This window comes from Ursus americanus, chromosome 1, assembly GCF_024610735.1.
Source record: "Ursus americanus isolate L20-20 chromosome 1, mUrsAme1.1.p, whole genome shotgun sequence".
NCBI lineage: Eukaryota > Metazoa > Chordata > Mammalia > Carnivora > Ursidae > Ursus > Ursus americanus.
This window is the reverse complement of record NC_142127.1, coordinates 75473971-75493494: the sequence shown is the minus strand read 5'-3', so window position 1 is coordinate 75493494 and position 19524 is coordinate 75473971. Positions and strand designations below refer to the sequence as shown.

At 41.7% G+C, this 19524-nt stretch overlaps 1 protein-coding gene and 1 long non-coding RNA gene across 3 annotated transcripts in view; one reads left to right on the top strand and one right to left on the bottom strand.

Moving 5' to 3' along the window:
- Positions 1-9174, bottom strand: part of KIAA2012 (KIAA2012 ortholog) — a 102424-nt gene extending 93250 nt beyond the window's left edge. The window contains exons 1-2 of the mRNA XM_087862748.1: positions 9070-9174; positions 7610-7894 (exon numbers count right to left, since the gene is read on the bottom strand). Of these exons, the coding sequence (XP_087718874.1) occupies positions 7610-7894; positions 9070-9153 (369 nt within the window). The 5' untranslated portion in view covers positions 9154-9174. The remainder of the gene's footprint in view (positions 1-7609; positions 7895-9069) is intronic.
- The window catches only part of LOC123798209 (uncharacterized), a 271567-nt gene that overhangs the window by 44892 nt on the left and 207151 nt on the right, over positions 1-19524 (top strand). For both annotated transcript variants that reach the window (XR_015724738.1, XR_015724739.1), the window contains exon 3: positions 852-1006. This is a non-coding gene — a long non-coding RNA (uncharacterized LOC123798209). The remainder of the gene's footprint in view (positions 1-851; positions 1007-19524) is intronic.

Below are 19524 nucleotides of genomic sequence, written 5' to 3'. Positions count from 1 at the left end.
TAATTCCACTCAGATGAAGTACTTAGAGTAGTCAAATTCATAGAGACAAAAAGTAGAATGATTGTTTCCAGTGGCTGGTGGGGAGAGGGAAATAGGAAGTTATTGTTTAATGGGTACAGAGTTTTAGATAAAAAAAGTTTTGGAGGCCCCTGGCAGGCTCAGTTGGTGGAACATATGACTCTTCTATCAGGGTTATAAGTTCAAGTCCTATGTTGGGTGTAGATATTACTTAAAAATAAAATCTTAAAGGGGTGCCTGGGGGGCTCAGTTGATTAAATGTCTGACTCTAGATTTTGGCTCAGGTCATGATCTCAGGATCATGAGATTGAGCCCCACATCTGCGTCTGGCTCTACTCTCAGCAGGGAGTCTGCTGGAGATTCTCTCTCTCCCTCTCCCTCTGCCCCTCCCCCGGCTCATGCTCTCTCTCTCTCTCTCTCGAATAAATAAATGAAACTGTTAAAAAGAATAAATAAAATCTTTAAAAAGAGGGGCATCTGGTTGGCACAGTCGTTAAGTGTCTGCCTTCGGCTCAGGGCGTGATCCCGGCATTCTGGTATCGAGCCCCACATCGGGCTTCTTCGTTAGGAGCCTGCTTCTTCCTCTCCCACTCCCCCTGCTGTGTTCCCTCTCTTGCTGGCTGTCTCTGTCAAATAAATAAAATCTTAAAAAAAAAAAAATCTTTAAAAAGAGTTCTGAAGATGGATAGTGGTAATCGTTGTACAACAATGTTAATGTACTTACTGCCATTGAACTGTATATTTAAAATTAATTTAAGTGGTAAGTTTTTTTTCTTCATTTTCTCTTCATTTAAAAACTTTTTTAAAAAAGATTTTATTTATTTATTTGACAGAGAGAGACAGCCAGTGAGAGAGGGAACACAAGCAGGGGGAGTGGGAGAGGAAGAAGCAGGCTTCCAGCGGAGGAGCTCGATGTGGGGCTCAATCCCAGAACCCTGAGCCGAAAGCAGACGCTTAACAACTGAGCCACCCAGGTGCACCTTAAGTGGTAAGTTTTATGTTACACACTTTATAAAGTTGTTACATATTATATATGTGTGTATTTTTTAAAATATATTTTTAAAGTTGTTATAAATTTTACAACACACCTTATAAAGTTGTTGTGAGGATTAAATGAGATAAGTATAAAGTGCTTATAATAGTGATGGATATAATAGTGTTACATAAGTGTTAGCCTTTATTATAAATATTCTCTACCTGTTGGTTATACAAGGGAACCAATGGATGAAGTACATAAAGCCTAGGAAAATAGACGTCTACTGGATCATATATTTGGCTAACTATTAACATATTACCTATAACCCAGAATGATTCTGATGAAAATTTGATTTGCTTTCTTAGAATTGTAAATGTTTCTAAGGAATGTTTTGGAAGACCCAGATCCCTTTTTTAAAAAATGCTGTTAAAAAAAATGCTGTTAAAGCAAGAGTGTTACTTCTTTTCTCTGGAGCATGTGGAATCTTCAAAATCAGTCCCACTAGGCGTTAGGACCAAGGCTTTGGAATCAGTTGTGTGGCTTATAATCCTAGCTCCACCTTTTAGATGTATAACTTTGGGCAAGTTAATTAACTTCAAGCCCCAATATTTCCTCCTACAAAATGAGGGGGGGGCGGGTAAAGCTAACACCCAGCTCATAAGCTTGGGCAAATTGAGTGAGGTTCTATAGATAAAATGCCTGGCATACACTAAGCACTCAATAAGTGCTAGCTATTATTGACGATACCTTTGACCTCATTGTCATGGTTGAACCACGATTCACTCTTGATCTTTCCTACTTCCAGCTTTATTAAAGGCTCTAAGTACAACTGCTCAGGAGTTGCTCAAATGGGGGACAGTTGGCAGAAAGAGTATAGTCAAGTCACTCTGTCAACTTTTCACTGCTTTGGTGCCTACTTGACACTTTGTTGATAGCCATCAAAGCACCGAGCATTTCTTAGGAACACCATCAAATGAGTAGCAGGTTATTGCAAAGGAAACTTCTTCCTCCTGATCTTTGGCTCAAAAACCAATTTATTTTCTGCCTACTTTTCTGTATTTTTCTATTTTGTGTGATGAATAATTATGTTCAGGACAGCATAAACTTTATTCAAAAAGCATATTTCTCACAATATTACTTGATAAAATAATAGCCTGAAGGTGCCTTTATGGGTTGGACTTCGGCAGAAAACACCAAATAAACAGTTAAGAACCTTGAGTCTTGAGTATTAAGCAGCGTAGAATGTATAGGGATATATTCAGTGGAACAAGGTTAATATTACCCTTAAATATAGCCACATTTTTAAGGGAAATGGCAGGAGCAATACAACCTTGGTTGAAAACAACTATAGTAATCTAAAGCCTATTTATCCTTCAATGGGACAGAGAAATGGATGCTCTATGAATTGAATTTTTGAAACAAATTATTTTTAATATACTATTTAATCAATGTTCCATTGATTAAGCATTACTTAAAAATATCACCAGATTTACAAAATTCTAAAAATATAAGAACAAGAGGGGCACCTGGTTGGCTTAGTTGGTTAAGTAGCTGATTCTTGGTTTAGGCTCAGGTCATGATCTCAGGGTGCTGGGATTGAGCCCTGCATTGGGCTCTGTGCTTAGCAGGGAGTCTTCTTCTCCTCTCTCTTTTCCTCTGCCCCTCCCCCGACTTGCTAAATAAATAAATAACTTAAAAAAAAATTAAAAATACTAGGGCACCTGGCTTGCTCAATCGGTAGAGCATGCAACTCTTGATCTCCAGGTTGTGAGTTCAAGCCCCATTAAAAAAAAAAACAAACAAACCAAAAAACTCCATACTTTTTGTAACCAAATAAAAATAAGATATATTTTTTAAAAAGAAGAAATACTAAAACAATATGGAAATTATTTCATATTTCTGATGATTTGAGAAGTACTTGAAGATCCTGCCATGTTTCAAGAGAATCATTATGACTATCATTTAGTTACTACTCCAAATTGTGGTTGTTTAGGTTTTATAGCTATTTGATTTCTAAATATTATGGGAAGCTGAATGAATTAAAGCCCTCGAAAAATGGTTACTGCTTTGGAAATGTTTTAACCATATTTTCTTCTTTTTTAAAAAAGAAAAACAAGCAACATGTATCTAAAAGTGTGAGAATTCTGACATCTAATCTCTTGACTCAGCACTTATCTTTGCTCATTAGGAGTTGAGCCACTAAGAAAGCTAAAGACGAAGTGTATGTTGAGCTATAAAACTCAGACATACTGCTACATGCATGCCATTATATCCAAATATAGAACTGGAAATAGTGTGAGTTGGTTGGAAAATTTATGCACCTCCCTGTGATGGGCTCCCTGTGATGGGCTCTAGTATCCGAATGAGCTAGAATTTTACAGGTTTCCCGATTCACAGTTTAGCCAGTAGAGATCCTTCTGTAAGTAGCACAACTCTGTTAACTATCTCACCTTCCCTCCTGCCCCATTTTGGTTCTTTTACTTTGAGTGTGGTGTTTTTAACTCTTGAACTGTGGACTATTTGGACAACAAAATACTGACCCTGAGAAATAGATGGTGTGGTTATTGGTTATTGGTTATTTACAGTACTCTTTCTATTTCATTTTCCTTCCTGATTCCACCTGGATCCTTAGAGTCAACCTCACTCTCTCTGTCACTGTCTACTTCCTTCAAAGGGATAGATTTTTACTCTTTAAATATATTTTTATTTTTTCAATAGATTTTTACTTTAAAATATTTTTATTTTGTTTATTTTTTTAACAGGAGGAAATTTAATTTAATTACATATATACAGGGAATCATATAAACATGAGAGATTCCCTGCAAATTTTTACTTTATTTTTAAAATTCTGTGATTAAAAAAAATAGTTTGATTAAAAAGTATGTATAAATAAAAATATGACTTTTAATTCCACCACCCATGGTTAGATGTTGATATGTATCTTTCTGCTTGTATAACTAATTTTTAAAAATTGGGATTACATTAGAGAGGTGATGTTTTCTGTACTGCCTGGTCTCAAATTCTGGTGTGATTATCTACATGGCTGTATAATCTTGAGTGAATGACTCAAACTCTCTGTGCTTCAATTTCCTCACCTCTAAAATGAGATAATAGTAGTACACCCTCAGGACTGATAGGAAGCATGCATGAGTTATACACAGAGGGTACTTAAAGCAGTAGCAGGAACATAGTAAATACTCAAAAAATGTTAATGAACTTCAGTATTTTTATTAGATGAATATTACTTTGTAATCTGCCCTAAGAATATACTGTGGATACTTTCTCATGTTATTTGTGACTAATACATGACTTTATTGCCTGACCCCAAATCCATTCTGACTGTACCATAATTTTCTTAATCAATGTTTCATTGTTGGACATTTATTATTTTCAATGTTTTGTATAGTAATAAGTAACCTGTAGTGAACACTCTTCTGCATAAATCATTGGGCACATCTCTGATTATTTCCTAAGGCAAATTCCTAAAAGTAGAATGCTGAATCAGAGTATTAGCTCTTTATAGGCTTTTGCCAAAATGTCCTCTGGAAAAGTCATGTGAATGTGTGCTCCTAATGTCTGAGACAGCTCATTTCCCCATAGCCTTCTCAGCACCGGATATATGATGTAAAAAGCTTCTTGCCAGTCTGTAGTTTTCATAATCAGATGGTGGTCTGTAGTTTACAAAGCTCTCCTCTTCCGAGCTGTTCATTTTCTTTAATCTCAAATCCATTCAAATTGTTCCTCCTATTTCAACCTATAATGTCCTCTAATCTTAAATTTCTGCCCTGTAACTATTCTTTACTTTCTGATTTCTTCACACAATTTCCCTTCTGCCCACTCGGGGGTAGACAACAGTGTTCTGTTTTGTTACGGGTGTGTGTTATAAATCTGGTAGGTGGGTACCATAGGAGAACAGGAACTTCCCCTCTTTTCACTGAGCCCAAGTCTAACCCAAGATGAAGCTGTCCCCAAATAGACTCTTCTACTTTATAAAGTAAAAATATCCCTGCTGCCTGAAATAGTCAAGTGTCTGAAAGCTGTGGAAGGTATTCTTACTCTTGACAGTAAGTTAACCTACATAGCAGTGTCTAACCAGGAAAACAGAAATCACTCTTAAGTATTTAAACACAGCAAAAATTTAATTCAGGGAATTGGTTGTGCAGCTGATTAGAGAGCTCAGAAGCCAGAAAGACTGTGAGGCGATGCTGAGATCAGTAACATCAGAAAGCCAGCACCATCCCTGGCTCAAGGACAAAGGCAGGAGCAGGTGGGGTCAGCTGAAGGAACCTGGTGAAGAGCCACTGACCCTGTCTGTCGGGAGCTGGACCACAGAGGTGATGCAGCTGTTTCTTATCACCTAAAGATAGAATGGAAGGGGATAAATACCTGGGCTTTTTTCTCTCCTCTCTCTCCAGTCTCATTCCAATGTCTTCCACTGGCAAATTTGATTAGAAGCCAGTTGACACAGATGTTTGTGGAATTATATATAGCCTGCGGTCAACCCCACTTTTGTGCTGAGCAAAATAAAGTAAAGGTGAGGAATGGATGTGAGGGCAAACAGGCCAAGGCCTGGCACAGTGACATCTGGGGGCCCTTCCAAGCCCACAGACAATAGGGCATAGTACAAAGTATGCGTGCCCTGGAGAGGTAGGCAATTCTGGGCTTGAATTCTGGCTCTGTCACTTTCTAGCTCTGAGACATTGGTCAGGTCACTTAACTCCTCTGAGCCTCAGTTTTCTCATTTATGAAAGAGGGCAAGAAAAACCATATGTCACTGGGTCCCTGTGAAGATTAAATAAAGTAATAGCTATAAAATATTAGTAAGCTTTCCACTATAATTGGTTTCCTTTCACCCAAGAATTTATGATTCTAAGACAAAGGAAAATGAGCATTTGGTTACATCATTAAACTTCTCTGTATTTTGGGGCCCCTGGGTGGCCCAGTTGGTTAAGGGTCTGCCTTCTGCTCAGGTCATGATCCCAGGGTCCTGGGATTGAGCCCTGCATTGGGCTCCCTGCTCATCGGGGAGTCTGCTTCTCCCTCTCCCTCTGCTGCTCTCTCTCTCTTTCTCTCTCTCTCTGTCAAATAAATAAATAAAATCTTAAAAAGAAAGAAAAAAAGCTTCCCTGTATTTTGAAAGAAAGAAAAGGAGCATAGGAATCTTTCCTTTTGGAAGCTCTGCCTAGGGTAGGGTAGGTGATAAGTTGCCCAATAATGATACTGGGAGATGATGTAAGAAACACCGAAAATGCCCTATGTGATCGATTTATTCATTCCACAAACATTTATGGGTACTCACTCTTTTCTAGAAATGATTTAGACATGGTCCCTGCCCTCATGGAGATGGTAACGGATGGACAAAGGGAGGCATTGCAATGCCTGATACTCTGGGAATGTTCCCAGAGGAGAAAGCAATGGGATATCTTTGCCTAGAGGAATGGGAGAAAGCTTCACTGAAGAAATGACATCTGAGTTGCATTTCGAAGGGTAAGCAGGAGCTTTGAAGGGTAAGCAGGAGCATTGAGGCAGATGCAAAAGCATAGAATCAGAAAAGGGCATGGAACATTTGGGGATCAGTGAGCTATTCACGTGGGTGGGGTCTTGAAGGGTTGACAGTTAAGGTAGTGGTAAGAACAAGTGGCAGATGTGGCTAGCTTTGGAAGAGAGAGTCAGCTTGAAGGACCTGGCATAGGAAGCTAATGACTTTAGCCTGTGGGGAATGAGAAGCCAGTAGACTTTTAAACTAGGGGGTAATTGGGGTGCCTGAGTGGCTCAGTCGGTTAAACATCTGCCTTCAGCTCAGGTCATGATCTTGGGGTCCTAGGATTGAACCCCACATCAGGCTCCCTGCTAATCAGGGAGTCTGCTTCTCCCTCTGCTCCTCTATCCACCCCCCACCAGCTCTCTGCTCTCTCACATGCTGTCTCTCTCAAATAAATAAATAAAATCTTTAAAACAAAACAAAACTAGGGAGTAACCCAGCATCTATAACCTAGCATTGAATAAAGTGACACATCTTCCCAGACTCTCTCTTGGCCTCAGCCAAAGGGCTGATGCATGCAGTTACATCAATCAGGGGCCATGTGGACATCTCATAAGACATGAGAAAGTATGAATCAGAAAAATGAGCACAGGGGTTTTCCCTTAATATTAAATTCAGAATGGAAAAACTCATTAACTTCTGCACATGCTGAAGGGCTCAAGGTAAATATTTAAAATGTTCTCCCTCTCCTTTCCACAAAGCCAAAAACATCAGAGGTGTGATGATGATGCTTGTGGCTATGAGACAGGATTTCAAGGATTCTGATGAAACGTCTGCTGGCCTGGATCCGTCTGAAGCTGAAAAGGACTTTGTGTTACTCTAACGGAAAGGAAAATACAAGATGATGGTATCATAGCCCCTGATGCTTTCAGAGTCCGTTCACATTATCTCATTTAAGCCCCATGACAGCTGTGTGAGGCACATACAGCCAAAAGTACAATCCCATTGGAGAGATGAGGAAACGGTCTTAGGGTTTCATTCCCTAGGGTCTGAGAAGTTATAGCCAAAGCTACAACTGGATTTCCAGACATGCAGGCGAGCGCCTTCCCCACACCCAGGACTGCTCTGCCTACCTGTCTCCTTCCGTACGCCAGGATGGCTTTTCTGAGGTCCTGAAGCGTGTGCAGCTCAAGATCCAGCCTCTTCCTGTGGCCTTTGGGGCGGTGGGGGCCTTTTCTCCTCTCTTCTGGTGGCCATGCTGATATGGCTAAACCTTCTGAGTAAAGGATCAGGGCCCCCTTCCTAGTACTGAATGTTTTAGGGAGAAAGAGGCTCCAGGTGTGCTGTTTGGCACTGCCTTCCTCCTGCGGTTTGCTGACCAGGACATAATCTTCTGGGGACTTCCAGTTCAAGTAATCCTGCAAGGGAAAGAAACCACCTTGATCCAAGGCCCCTTGATAGCAACAGCCCTATGCAAGGTGTTTGACATTTTTTTAGTGACTGACTTTCTATGAATTGCTTCCATGTTGTCACAGGACACAACCATGCTTCTGAGCAACGGATTTCGTTCTCCACATCTCAGAATCAGTAGAACCTCAGGCAGGGTTCTGTTTCACCCCATACAACTTTCAGCAGAGCCATTCATGCCTGGAGGTTTCAATAGGCCAGTTACAATTTCCTGGTATGCAAGTAAGTAGTCACAAGTATCAAGGGCAGCAGATAACTTTGAAATTAGAACTGGACTAGCTGGCAGTTTAAATAGGGGAAAACCATTCATTCCAACCATCACTTCGCTGTACACAAGGAGACTTTCTATACATTCCAGATGCTATGTAACATTACCTAATTTGGCTATTTAGGACCCTATAAAGTAGTTGCATATCTTGTAAGTAAGTAAATGCCATTGGCCACAGAGGTCCTTTGAAACTTTATAGGTCTTTTAATATAGCAAAGGTCAAATATCACGACAAACTACCATGACAATGGAAATCTCTGTGTGATCCAAACATTTTCAAAGAACCCCACTGGGTTTCTTATTCCCGGCAGGATTCAGTGAAATAAAATTCCAGTACAAGGGAATTTTGCCACCTCTTTAAAATCTTCTCAAATGAGATTTTTTTAAAAATTATTTTTATTTTTTTGCCTATGTTAAGTATGAGTCCTCTGGGTTGAATTCCAGAAAGTTCAAGGAAGCCATTGAAATGGCATGAACATACATAGCATTTCAACCACAGAGCACAACTTCTAAAAACCAAAGAGCCATCAACTTGCCTAGAACCCAGGTGGAAATTCTGGTCTTGAACCAAACCATCTGAATTCTAAACAGTCTGGAATCTCCTTCAGTCTAAAGCAAATGAGGCTATAAGTCAGTGTGCAAGGGGAAGGAAGAGGGTCCCAGTGGCAATATCGATGTGCAACCAACCTTCCTTATTTTCTTGAGTTTTACCAAGGAGGAGGGAACGTCTACCAGTGATCCCCCCCCCAACCTCACTAACAAACCAAACCAAAACACATATGGCTCAGCCCCAAATGGAAATATAGAGCATTCTCCTCCCACCCCCAAAATATGCCTTTATTCAGCTGTAAGACTCACCTCTGGTTCAAAGTAGACTTCTAGCTTCTGTTTGTTCTGGACCAACTTCCCATGTCCCCTGCTCAGGAGAGAGAGCGTGAACATGATTCCCTTCTGACCACCCTTCTCAAGGGCAGTTCATCTTGGTTTTGAAGGCTGAAAACTGGTCACACCTCAAGATTTCCTGAGCTCAGCAGTGAGCCCAAGAAGACCACAAACACTGGGCCTTTTATTAAATACATTTTTCCTTCATACAGCAGCTTCTTAATAACAACCAGCCACACAGTTTAGACAGTGTGTGTCTTTGTCAGGAGAAAAAATAAACCGCAAACCCAGACTCCTCAAGCTCTGGATTGTCTACTCTCTGGGCAAACTCTCTCTCTTCTTCACCTGCGCCCTTGTTGTCCCTTGGTCCTGTTGCTCTGTTACCGGGCCGTGTGCATCTACAGATCTGGGCCACTGCACCATCCTTCTCATTGTGAGCGGAGCTTGTTTCCTGGTTGCTATGGCAGCACAGGGAAGTGAAGTCTCTTAAACCAGCCTAGGCAAGGCAGACACTGCTGAGGGCAGTGTTCACACACTGAGGGTGGGGAGAGAAGGTCAAATGGACGTTTGAGGGACCAGGCTCAGATTTCAAGTCTTGATCACAGGAGCAGGGGCGATGTTGGGGTATTTTTTCTGTTACAGTACTCATCTTGCTTTTAGAACGTGTCTTCCCCTTTCTCCTGATATGCTAGCCTTTCACTGTCAACTAACCATTAACAGACTCAGAGGAGTTGTCTAGGTCACCTAAAGCAACCTGTGACGTTTTCCTTGGCTAACCTCCAGCATCTCCTCAACTGGACATGAGGCCTTTTTATGGTAGTTACTGCTTTGCATGGGTGAGTGCAGATACTGGGAATCTCCAGATTCCTTTGCATATCTCACTTGGGCAACTCCCAATATCCAGAGGGGGATACTTGGGAGATGTGGGTAGGGGACGTTTTGGTTGTCATAATGACTGGGGACCACTGCTGGCATTTAGCAAGCAAGGACCTGGGATGCTAAATGTTCTGCAGTGTGCAGGACTGTCCTACATGATGCAGAATTTTCCCACTCCGCTTACCAGTAGCACCCACTTTGAGAAACGTGGCTATAGCCTGGGCTGCTTGGTTCTCCTTGATGCTGACACTATGAGGGCAGGATGGGGGGAAGAGAGTCAGGAAACCAAAGGACCCTTTTGCTGGTGATCTAGAACCCTACTTTGACCTGGAAAACCAACCTGCCCTGTCTCCTTCCGCAGAACCTCCGTGGCAGCCTTGTGAGAGTGCCCCCTGCTGACTTTCAGGAAGAAGTACAACAGGCTAGAGGCCAGGTTGCCTTTTAGATCTCCCTCCGTGATGGCGACTTTCCCAGGAGGCAGGCTCAAGTCTCAGGAGGAAGAAATACATGTCATGCTATATAATTAGATTGGGTTTATCATGGAAAATTAGGACACTGAATGCAGAGGTTCAAAACTGAATTGAGTCAAAACCACAGTGGGTGCCATTTCAATACTCATTAGAATGGCTATTGCTAAAAAACAAAAAACAAAATACCAAGTGTTAGCGAGGGCAGGAAGAAATTAGGACTCTTGTGCACCGTTGGTGGGACTGTGAAATAGTTCAGCCACTGTGGAAAACAGTATGGCAGTTCCTCAAAAAATGAATACCATGTGATCCAACAATTCCACTTCTGGGAATATAATCCCAAAGAAATGAAAGCAGAGATTCAAATAGATATTTAAATATTTCGTGTTTATAGCCAAAATGTGGAAACAAGTCAAGCATCCACTGACAGATGAATGAACAAAATGTGACATCTACATACAATGGAATATTATTCAGCCTTGAAAAGGAAGGAAATTCAGACTCATGGTACAATATGGAAGAAACTTGAAGACATTATGCTAAGTGAAATAAACCAGTCACAAAGGGGGAAATATTACATGATTCCAATTATATGAAGTATGTAAAGTAGTCAAATTCATAGAGACAGAAGGTAGAATAGAGTTTGCTGGGGCAAGTGGGAGGAGGGAATGGAAATTTAGTGTTTAATCTTCAGTTTGGGAAGATGAAAAAGTTCTGGAGATGGGTGATAGTGATAATTATACAACAACATGAATGTACTTAATGTCAACGAATGGTACTTTTAAAAATGACTGAAATGATAAATTTCATGTTATACATATTTTACCACAAGTAGAATCTTAAAAAAAGAAAAGAAAACAAAAAGTTGAATTCATCACTTTATAATCTGAAGTCCGATTGGTCAGCATTATTGTGGAGTGAGCTCCTCACAGCGGATGAGACAAAATCCTACAAAATGAGGGTTCCAAATGGTTTACAAGGCTCTTAAGCTACAGTTGTTCCTCTCTTCTCCTCTCTGCTCCTTTGATGTGCAAAAAGGACCCTCAACAAAATTTTACTGAGATAGATACATATTAATTATATGTTATTAATTATATAATATAACCTATATTAATATATATCACTATACATGGTCCCTGTCCTCAAGAAGCTCCCAGCAGACCCTATGACTCAGCAATTGCACTATTGGGTATTTGCCCCAAAGATACAAATGTAGTGATCCGAAGGGGCATGTGCACCCCAATGTGTATGGCAGCAATGTCCACAATAACCAAACTATGGAAAAAGTCCAAATGTCTGTTGACTGTTGACATGGATGAAGAAGATGTGGTGTGTATGTATGTGTATATATATATATATATATATATATATATATATATATATATATATATATATATATACAGAGAGAGAGAGAGAGAGAGAGAGAGAGAGAGAGAATGGAATATTATGCAGCCATCAAAAATTGAAATCTTGCCATGCAATGATGTGGATGGAACTAGAGGGTATTATGCTAAGGGAAGTAAGTCAATCAGAGAAAGACAATTATCATAAGATCTCACTGATATGTGGAATTTAAGAAAAAAGGCAGAGGATGATAGGGGAAGAAAGCAAAAAATGGAACAAGATGAAGAAACCAGAGAGGGAGACAAATCATAAGAGTCTCTTAATCATAAGAAACAAACTGAGGGAAAAAACAACAACAACAACAACAAAACAAACAGGGTTGCTGGAGGGGAGGGAATGGGGGGATGGAGTGGCTGGGTGATGGACATTGGGGAAGGTTTATGTTGAGGTGAGTGCTATGTGTTGTGTAAGACTGATGAATCATAGACCTGTACCTCTAAAACAAATAATACATTATATGTTAATTAAAAAAAAAACCTGGGGTTCTGGGTGGCTCAGTTGTTTAGTGTCTGCCTTTGGCTTGGGTCGTGGTCCCAGGGTCCTGGGATCGAGCCCTGCATGGGGCTCCCTGCTCAGTGGGGAGCCTTCTTCTCCTTCTCTCCTGTCTGGTGCTCCCCCTACTTATGCACTCTTTCTCTGTCAAATAAATAAAATAAAATCTTAAAAAAAAAAAAAAACTAAAAAAAAAAAAAAAAGCTCCCAGCAGGGTTGAGAAGACAGGCATATATGAACCAGTACCTGAGAGGTAATGTGACATATGATAATGGAGGTGGAGATAAGTAGGCACTCCAGAAGAGGTGGGTGGGTGTTGCGTGGTGGTGGGCCTTGTAGAAGGCTATGAAGGGGAGGGATATTAAAGGTGGGCTTTGATGGACAGCAGTGTATGGCAAGGAGGGAAGATGAAAGAGGATATTGCAGGAGGAACGGACAGGAAAGTTTGAGATCTCTGGAGATGGGGCAACATCTTTGGTGTAGCCAAAGCCACAGGTCCTGTGGACAGAGATGCAGCTGGAGAAATAGTCCAGCTGGCCAAGGCCATGAAGGCCACATGTGCCCAGCAAAGGCACTTTGGACTTTATTCTTCAGGTTTCTTTGTTCATTCTTTTTATAAGATGTGGGAGTGGGTAAGGGACAAAAAGAATAGATGTGAAGGGTTTTGAGGTAAAACCAGTAAAACATGGAAATTATTAGATTCAGAACTGGATTGCTTAGACATTTTTAGTAGTATCATTTCATTCATTTTGGTCATTAAAACACTGGTCATTTCCTAACCTTTGTGTTTTCATAGAACTTGAGACTTGAAAAGGACATTGATGGTCACTGTTTTTGTATTTGTTTTCCTCAGAATGGTTCACAGGTTCATAGTGAGATTTATTTTGAATTTCAAAGGAAGAAACAGCCCCAATCCATTACTGAAAATTAAATTACATGGAATAGATCATAAAACATAGTAGTTCCGAGTAATTTGTATGACATTCGTTCTACTTGTTCTGTAATAAAAGACTGTAGGGGCGCCTGGGTGGCACAGCGGTTGAGCGTCTGCCTTCGGCTCAGGGCGTGATCCTGGCGTTATGGGATCGAGCCCCACGTCAGGCTCCTCCGCTATGAGCCTGCTTCTTCCTCTCCCACTCCCCTGCTTGTGTTCCCTCTCTCGCTGGCTATCTCTATCTCTGTCGAATAAATAAAATCTTTAAAAAAAAAAAAAAGACTGTAAATTACTACAGTTTTTGTAGTCTCAAACATTCCTTTATTTAGCCACTTCTATGCTGTGTTGTTTGCAGTGGGTAGTAAAGCATGGTTCTTTTTACAGTAGGCTTACATGGGTGAATTCTAGTAGAATTGATTTCTTTTTTTCCTTTTCTCTTTTTATTTATTTTTCCAGTTTCGTTGACAAATAATTGACATACTTCATTCAGGTAGGTTTTTTAAAGCAGAGGGTGATGGGATTCCATCTGGGTTTTAGAAAGATAACTCTGAGAACAGTTTAAAGGATGGATAGAATGAGGGACTTTTGGGACCTTGCAGCCCAGGCCAATCTTCTCTTGGATTTGAATGAATTAATCAAATCATCAGGAATAATCACCCGCTTAATTGGTCTTTGAGTGAGACATAGAGGGGGGAACTCAATACCAACTGTAATAAAATATAAATGTTGCTGTTTTGCAAATGCCATTGCTCAGGGAAGAGAGTAAGGAGCATAAGAAGGAAGTGACTGAGCGACTGAGACCCAAATAAGAGCTACTACTATCAGCCAAGGAATGACTCCAAGTTTTTCCAGTGGAAATTCTTCCTCCAAGCTCACCTTACTTGGAAATGTTAATTCACCCATACACGGTAAACTCCAGGAAGTGACCTCGCTGAGTCTAGGTTGAGTGAGCAAAATGTCCAGGTGCCCATCAAGCCCTCCCAACAGTGTGGCAAATCTCCCAAGCCTCTTTGGGGTTGTGATCGGGGAGCAACCAGACCACAGCCCAAAGCAGGCCTCTCCTAAACTGTCGTGTTTACATCCATGCTGTTTAATATGGACAATGAACAGATGTACAGATCAATTAATAGACATTTAAAAGCATTTACCCGGTCCCCAGAGCAGTTTATGGAAAGTGTATTTAGAAAGCAATCAAGGTTATTGCTATTCTAAAGTGCTTGGGGATCCCAGATGAAAGGCCCTTGTAACTGGAAAGTATTTATAACTCAAGAAGAAACCCTCCACACCCATGTTATATAACACCAACACCATCTCCTGGCATGCCTGACCTGTCAGCCCATGCAGCATGTCTATTTAAATTACACTGTAAATTCTATAGGGTGGAGACCTTGTTTTTGTGGTTTGTAAAGCATCATGAATAACCATGGCACTCTGTAAATAAATAGAAACCACATGAAACAAAGAAAAGAGATGTTATTCAATGGCCATGTCCCCACTGCATCCAGGAATTTGTCCCTTGCTCCAAAGTGCTTAAGGTTAATGGATGACATTCTGGGGAAATGGCCTGTGGGGTAGTGTCAGGATCCTCATCCACCTTTAAAGGGCAGTATGGGGACACCTGGGTGGCACAGTCAGTTAAGCAGCTTACTCTTGATTTTGAGTTAGGTCATGAACTCAGGGTTGTGGGATTGAGCCCCACATTGGGCTCCCTACACATTGTGGAGCTTGCTTGAGATTCTCTCTCTCCCTCTGCCCCTCCCACCCCTGCTCATGCACGCACTCTCTCTCTCTAATAAAAAAAAGTTGAAAAAATATATAAAGGGCAGTATGATAGTGTTTTCCAGGAATTGTATTCACCTGCAGGGGCAGCCTACAAGAAGAGTCATTGGTGTTGCCCTTGTTACCCACAGAGGAAAGATCAGTACAGAGAGAGATTAAATGATTTGCACAAAGCCAAAGCAAACCAGAGGTGAAATGGAATCTTGTCCAGATTTGGTCCTCATACTAGCCTGTGGTTCATCCCATTTCTGCAACAGAGTAGAGCAAATTTTCCTGAGAAGCATCATGGTTAATATCCAGCAGTCAGGAAGCTGCCGTGACCAAGGTCACCACAACACCGTCTTCCTCCTCAGAGCTGGTGACTGGACACCAGATCTGTGTCTGGCCCTGTGAAGACCTCAAACACTCCTATCTCCCCAACCTTGCTTCTCCTCACTCTACCTTGCAAATCTAGCTGCAAGAGAGTCTAGGAAATCATATTTTCAGCTTTTCAATCTCTCGCTCTCGGGGGAAGGTAGAATGAAGGCTGACAGAGCCAGCCACAGTCATCTATCATAAGTACCAAAGACAAGGTGTACGAGAAAGTCAAAACAGAGGGTTTTTTAAAATATAGGCTGTGTAGATGACAATCAGCATGGCCTTGCATCACTGAGTCTCTTTCCATTTGCTTGTGTTTTATACTTCCAGCTAGACTGTAAGTCTTTGGAGGGTAGGAACTACGTCTTATGATTCTTAGTACTTCCCATAGCACCCTTGCATATAGTTAGAGCTGAATAAAAATTTGTTGCTTGCTTTTTCACATGCCCAGAGAGATTTGCAATGATCTTTGGGCCAGTAGGAAAGATATACAAAAGAAGATAATTAGTTCAAAGCCTATTTTAATAGGCTATCGTTTGCCTACAATACAAAGCTTAAAGCTATAGGTTAAAGACTGACCAATGGAAACTTGTTATTCAAAGGCCAAAAAGGCACCAAGATAATCGGTGTGGAAGATACGGCCCTCTAAACTTGTTGGAAGAAGTATAGACCTGCTGAGGGTAAGTTACTTGACTTGCTCAGAGGCTAGGGCTAATTTCTCATGTGGTGCAGGTCAGGTTTGAAAAAAGAAAATCCAAAAGGCAATAAAGAATATTCTAGAATCATAGCAAGGGAGAAAGTCAGTGATGACTCCCTGCTTCCTTTCTGTCTTTATCTATAAATTATGACCCCATGGCCTGCCTAGTTCAGGAGGGAGGGGACTGAAGATCTATTTATTTTAGATCTTTCTGAAGGGTTTGCTTTGGGAGTCTAAAATACTTAGCTATGCTTTTGCTCCAGGCTTCATTTTATTAGTAGGAGTGCTCACGGTAATTGCAAGCTTTTAAATTTATGATGGGGGAGATAGTAAGGTTGGAGAAGAAATAAAAATCACACATTTTTGGATCTTTCATAACATGGGGAAAATCAATCACTGTTCTGGCTAGCGGCTCAGTCATTGGGAGCAAAAGTAACAAACCTTCATAGGCACCAACCTGTGGAGGGTGATGAGAGCAGAGGTGATTTCAGTTCTAAAGGGAGGATGTTGGAGCAGATGCCATTCATCAAAACTACATGGATCCTGATAATTTAGAACCATTGAACATTACAGTAAGAAGATAAAATATTTTATGAATGTCATTAATATGGTTGTAGGAATAGTTTTTCTTTTGATTTTCATTAAATATTTTTATGATGATGTTTAACAAATAGATGATTTTTATAAGGCACTGAATACAGTGTCTGGCGTGTAGTATGTGCTCGATAAATAGAAAATATTGTTTAACAAAAAATTCCATTCTATAATTTAGACTACACCTGAATTCTCTCCCCACTTTGAGTGCACAGTAAGGAGGTTTTGCTGTACAAAGTGATGTTCTGAAAGCCTTTCCTCATGGTAGGGACTCTCATGTGGAGTCTAAGCCTCTGGGCTGCACAACCAGACACTGCTCTGTCACCTGGCTTCCAGGTCACACTTGAAACTCCGTGATGAGAATAATTTTTATGCTTTCTAAGCTGTCTGCTAATAATTTTAGAGAAACATTAATTTGATGTCTAAAACATGTATTTTTTCAGGGACACATGTATTGTATAACCCAAGGTAGACACAAATTCTCTTCCCACCATTTGCCCACACTGGTAAGGTTTTGATGTACAAATGGATATGTCCCCACCCTCAGCCCCAGGGAGCTGGAACTGACAGTCTGAGGAAGAGGAAGGGGCATCAGGGAGGCTGGGTTCTGGGAGAACCTTCCTCTCAAGGTCCATGCATTGCTACCCTTCACCTTGTGAACCCAGGAGCCCCTAACCCACAGGTGATCCCCCTGCCTGTGATTCAACTTTTATAGTTTCCTTTGGGAAAGTCAGGTCTTCCTGAGAACAGAGTCAAAATGCAAGTCCCTCTGTAGAGATTGAATTAATCACACTATGAAGGAATGGGACCCAGAGTGGACACCTGAAATTGGGATTGATGGGGACAGAATAAGGAAAAGAGGGACAGGAAGTGGGGCAAGACTGAGGACAGTGTCCCTTGGGAGGTAGGTTGGGAGGCCCATCCTCAGCAGCTTTGCCTGCTCCCCTGTTTTCCCGAGATCCACTCTGTGCCCACGCTCCTTCAGGCAACAATCTTAAAATGGGGCAGAGGCTGCCAACTTCTGGGTGGCCCCGGGAAACTCAGTAAGTATACATTTTAAGGTAGAGGGGAAGCATTTCCTTCTCATCTCACGGAGCAGACCCCCCTGAGGCGGCAGAGTCCCTTCCTCAGGGGCCGGAAGACCAGCTAAGACTCTATCACAAGTTGAATCACGTGTCATATATAACAAGTGAGGTCAGATATGAGCAGTACCTTCTGTAGAACTTCATGCTTCTTGCCAGCCCTCGGTCATGCCCAACTCTGATGCCAACCCACTCTAAAACAGGTGTCCAGGGGGAGTTGTTAGTCAAGCCGGGAGAACATCTTTGAAACAGTGCCTTCCAATGGGAGATACTGGGAGCAGGAGTGGCTTTTAAGATTTTTATGATAATCCTGCTCCTGATTCACTGTCTAGACATGGTTAGGTGCACAAAGGGTTAACAGGCCTTGTAGGACTCGGCTGCCAAGTACACTTAATGCTCAGTCCAGCACTCCCGGTTTGTATTCTTGCGCTGCTGGAGTGGCCTGTTCATGGCATCTGGTTCCCAGGCAACAGCTTTCATTGGCTCAATCAAAGCCCTTTCTTCTTAAGAAAGCTCCTACTGAGACGCCCACCACCACCACTAATCACCGTCTTAACTCGGGGCTTAGGATGCAGCTGGTATGAAAAATAGCATTTGTGGATGGGAGAAGATAAAGCCACAACGGGGCGGAATACACCTGCCTTGTGTGATCCTTGCACTGGCTTTCTACAGGACAGTTGGAAATTACTTGCTTTTCCACAGGGACAGAGAGAAAGTTTCCCAGAGCTGAAGTTCTTTGTTCGGCAGAAATCCATGAACCTCTGTGATTCATGACTAGCTGTTTCCTGGGCTGATCTGTGATATAACTATGGGCTCTGTGCTCTGACAAGGGGCATTGCTGAGCTGAGGGAGTTCAGACAACGAAATCCATATTGTGGAAGGCTTGTCCCCAGTCAACCACAAGCTGGGGAAAGAAGTCTGCCTGCACTAGAACCCGGGGAGGTTGGCGGCTGCTGCCCCCGCCCCAAGATGTCTCAGCAGCTTCAGAATGGCAGGAAAAAGTAGCTGTTCATGCTGCATTTGGGGAAAAAAAAGTTGTTAGATTCTCTAATCAAGATGGGCATTCTCAGGGGAATTCTTTAGTCTTCTGAGAATTGCTTTGAGTGTTCTTGTTTTGTCTAGGGAATACATAAAGTGAAAGCAACAAAGTAGAGAGGAGAAGAAGGCAAGCTGTTCCCACTTTTCCTTTACCCCTCTCAATCCATTTAATTCATTGTATCTTTTTAAAAATTAAACTTTATCCCGTGCACTTATCCTAACTGAAATCTAAACACATAGCATCATTCAGGAACTAGAAGTGTTCAAAATTCAAGAATATTTGCAAAAGATGTTGACTTTTGGCCTGCCGGCCACCCCTAGTATTTGTGCTGCCCTCACTTTCTGGTTCTTCCAGAGAAAACAGTCATCTGGTCATGGAGCCGAGATGTAACAGGCCAGTTCACAATTCAGAGACAGTTAAGGTTTGCGGCTGCTCTGCCTGGGCAAGTGAAGGTCCTCTCCTGCCGCTGTGTGTGGATGAATGGCTCTCTGTCTGATGCCAGCCTGTCCACAGCTCAGCCGGGTGAGGGCTTTCAGTGGTGCTACCTTACATGTTGCTAAAGTATGTCAGGGAGGGCACTTGTCAAAAACAGCACACATTTGGGAGCTTTGTGGGGACCAGGGAAAATTCCTAACCTCTCAGGGCCTCAGTTTTCTCATCTGGAAAACGGGGATAATAGCACTCATCCTGGGAGGCTGTTGTAAGAACTA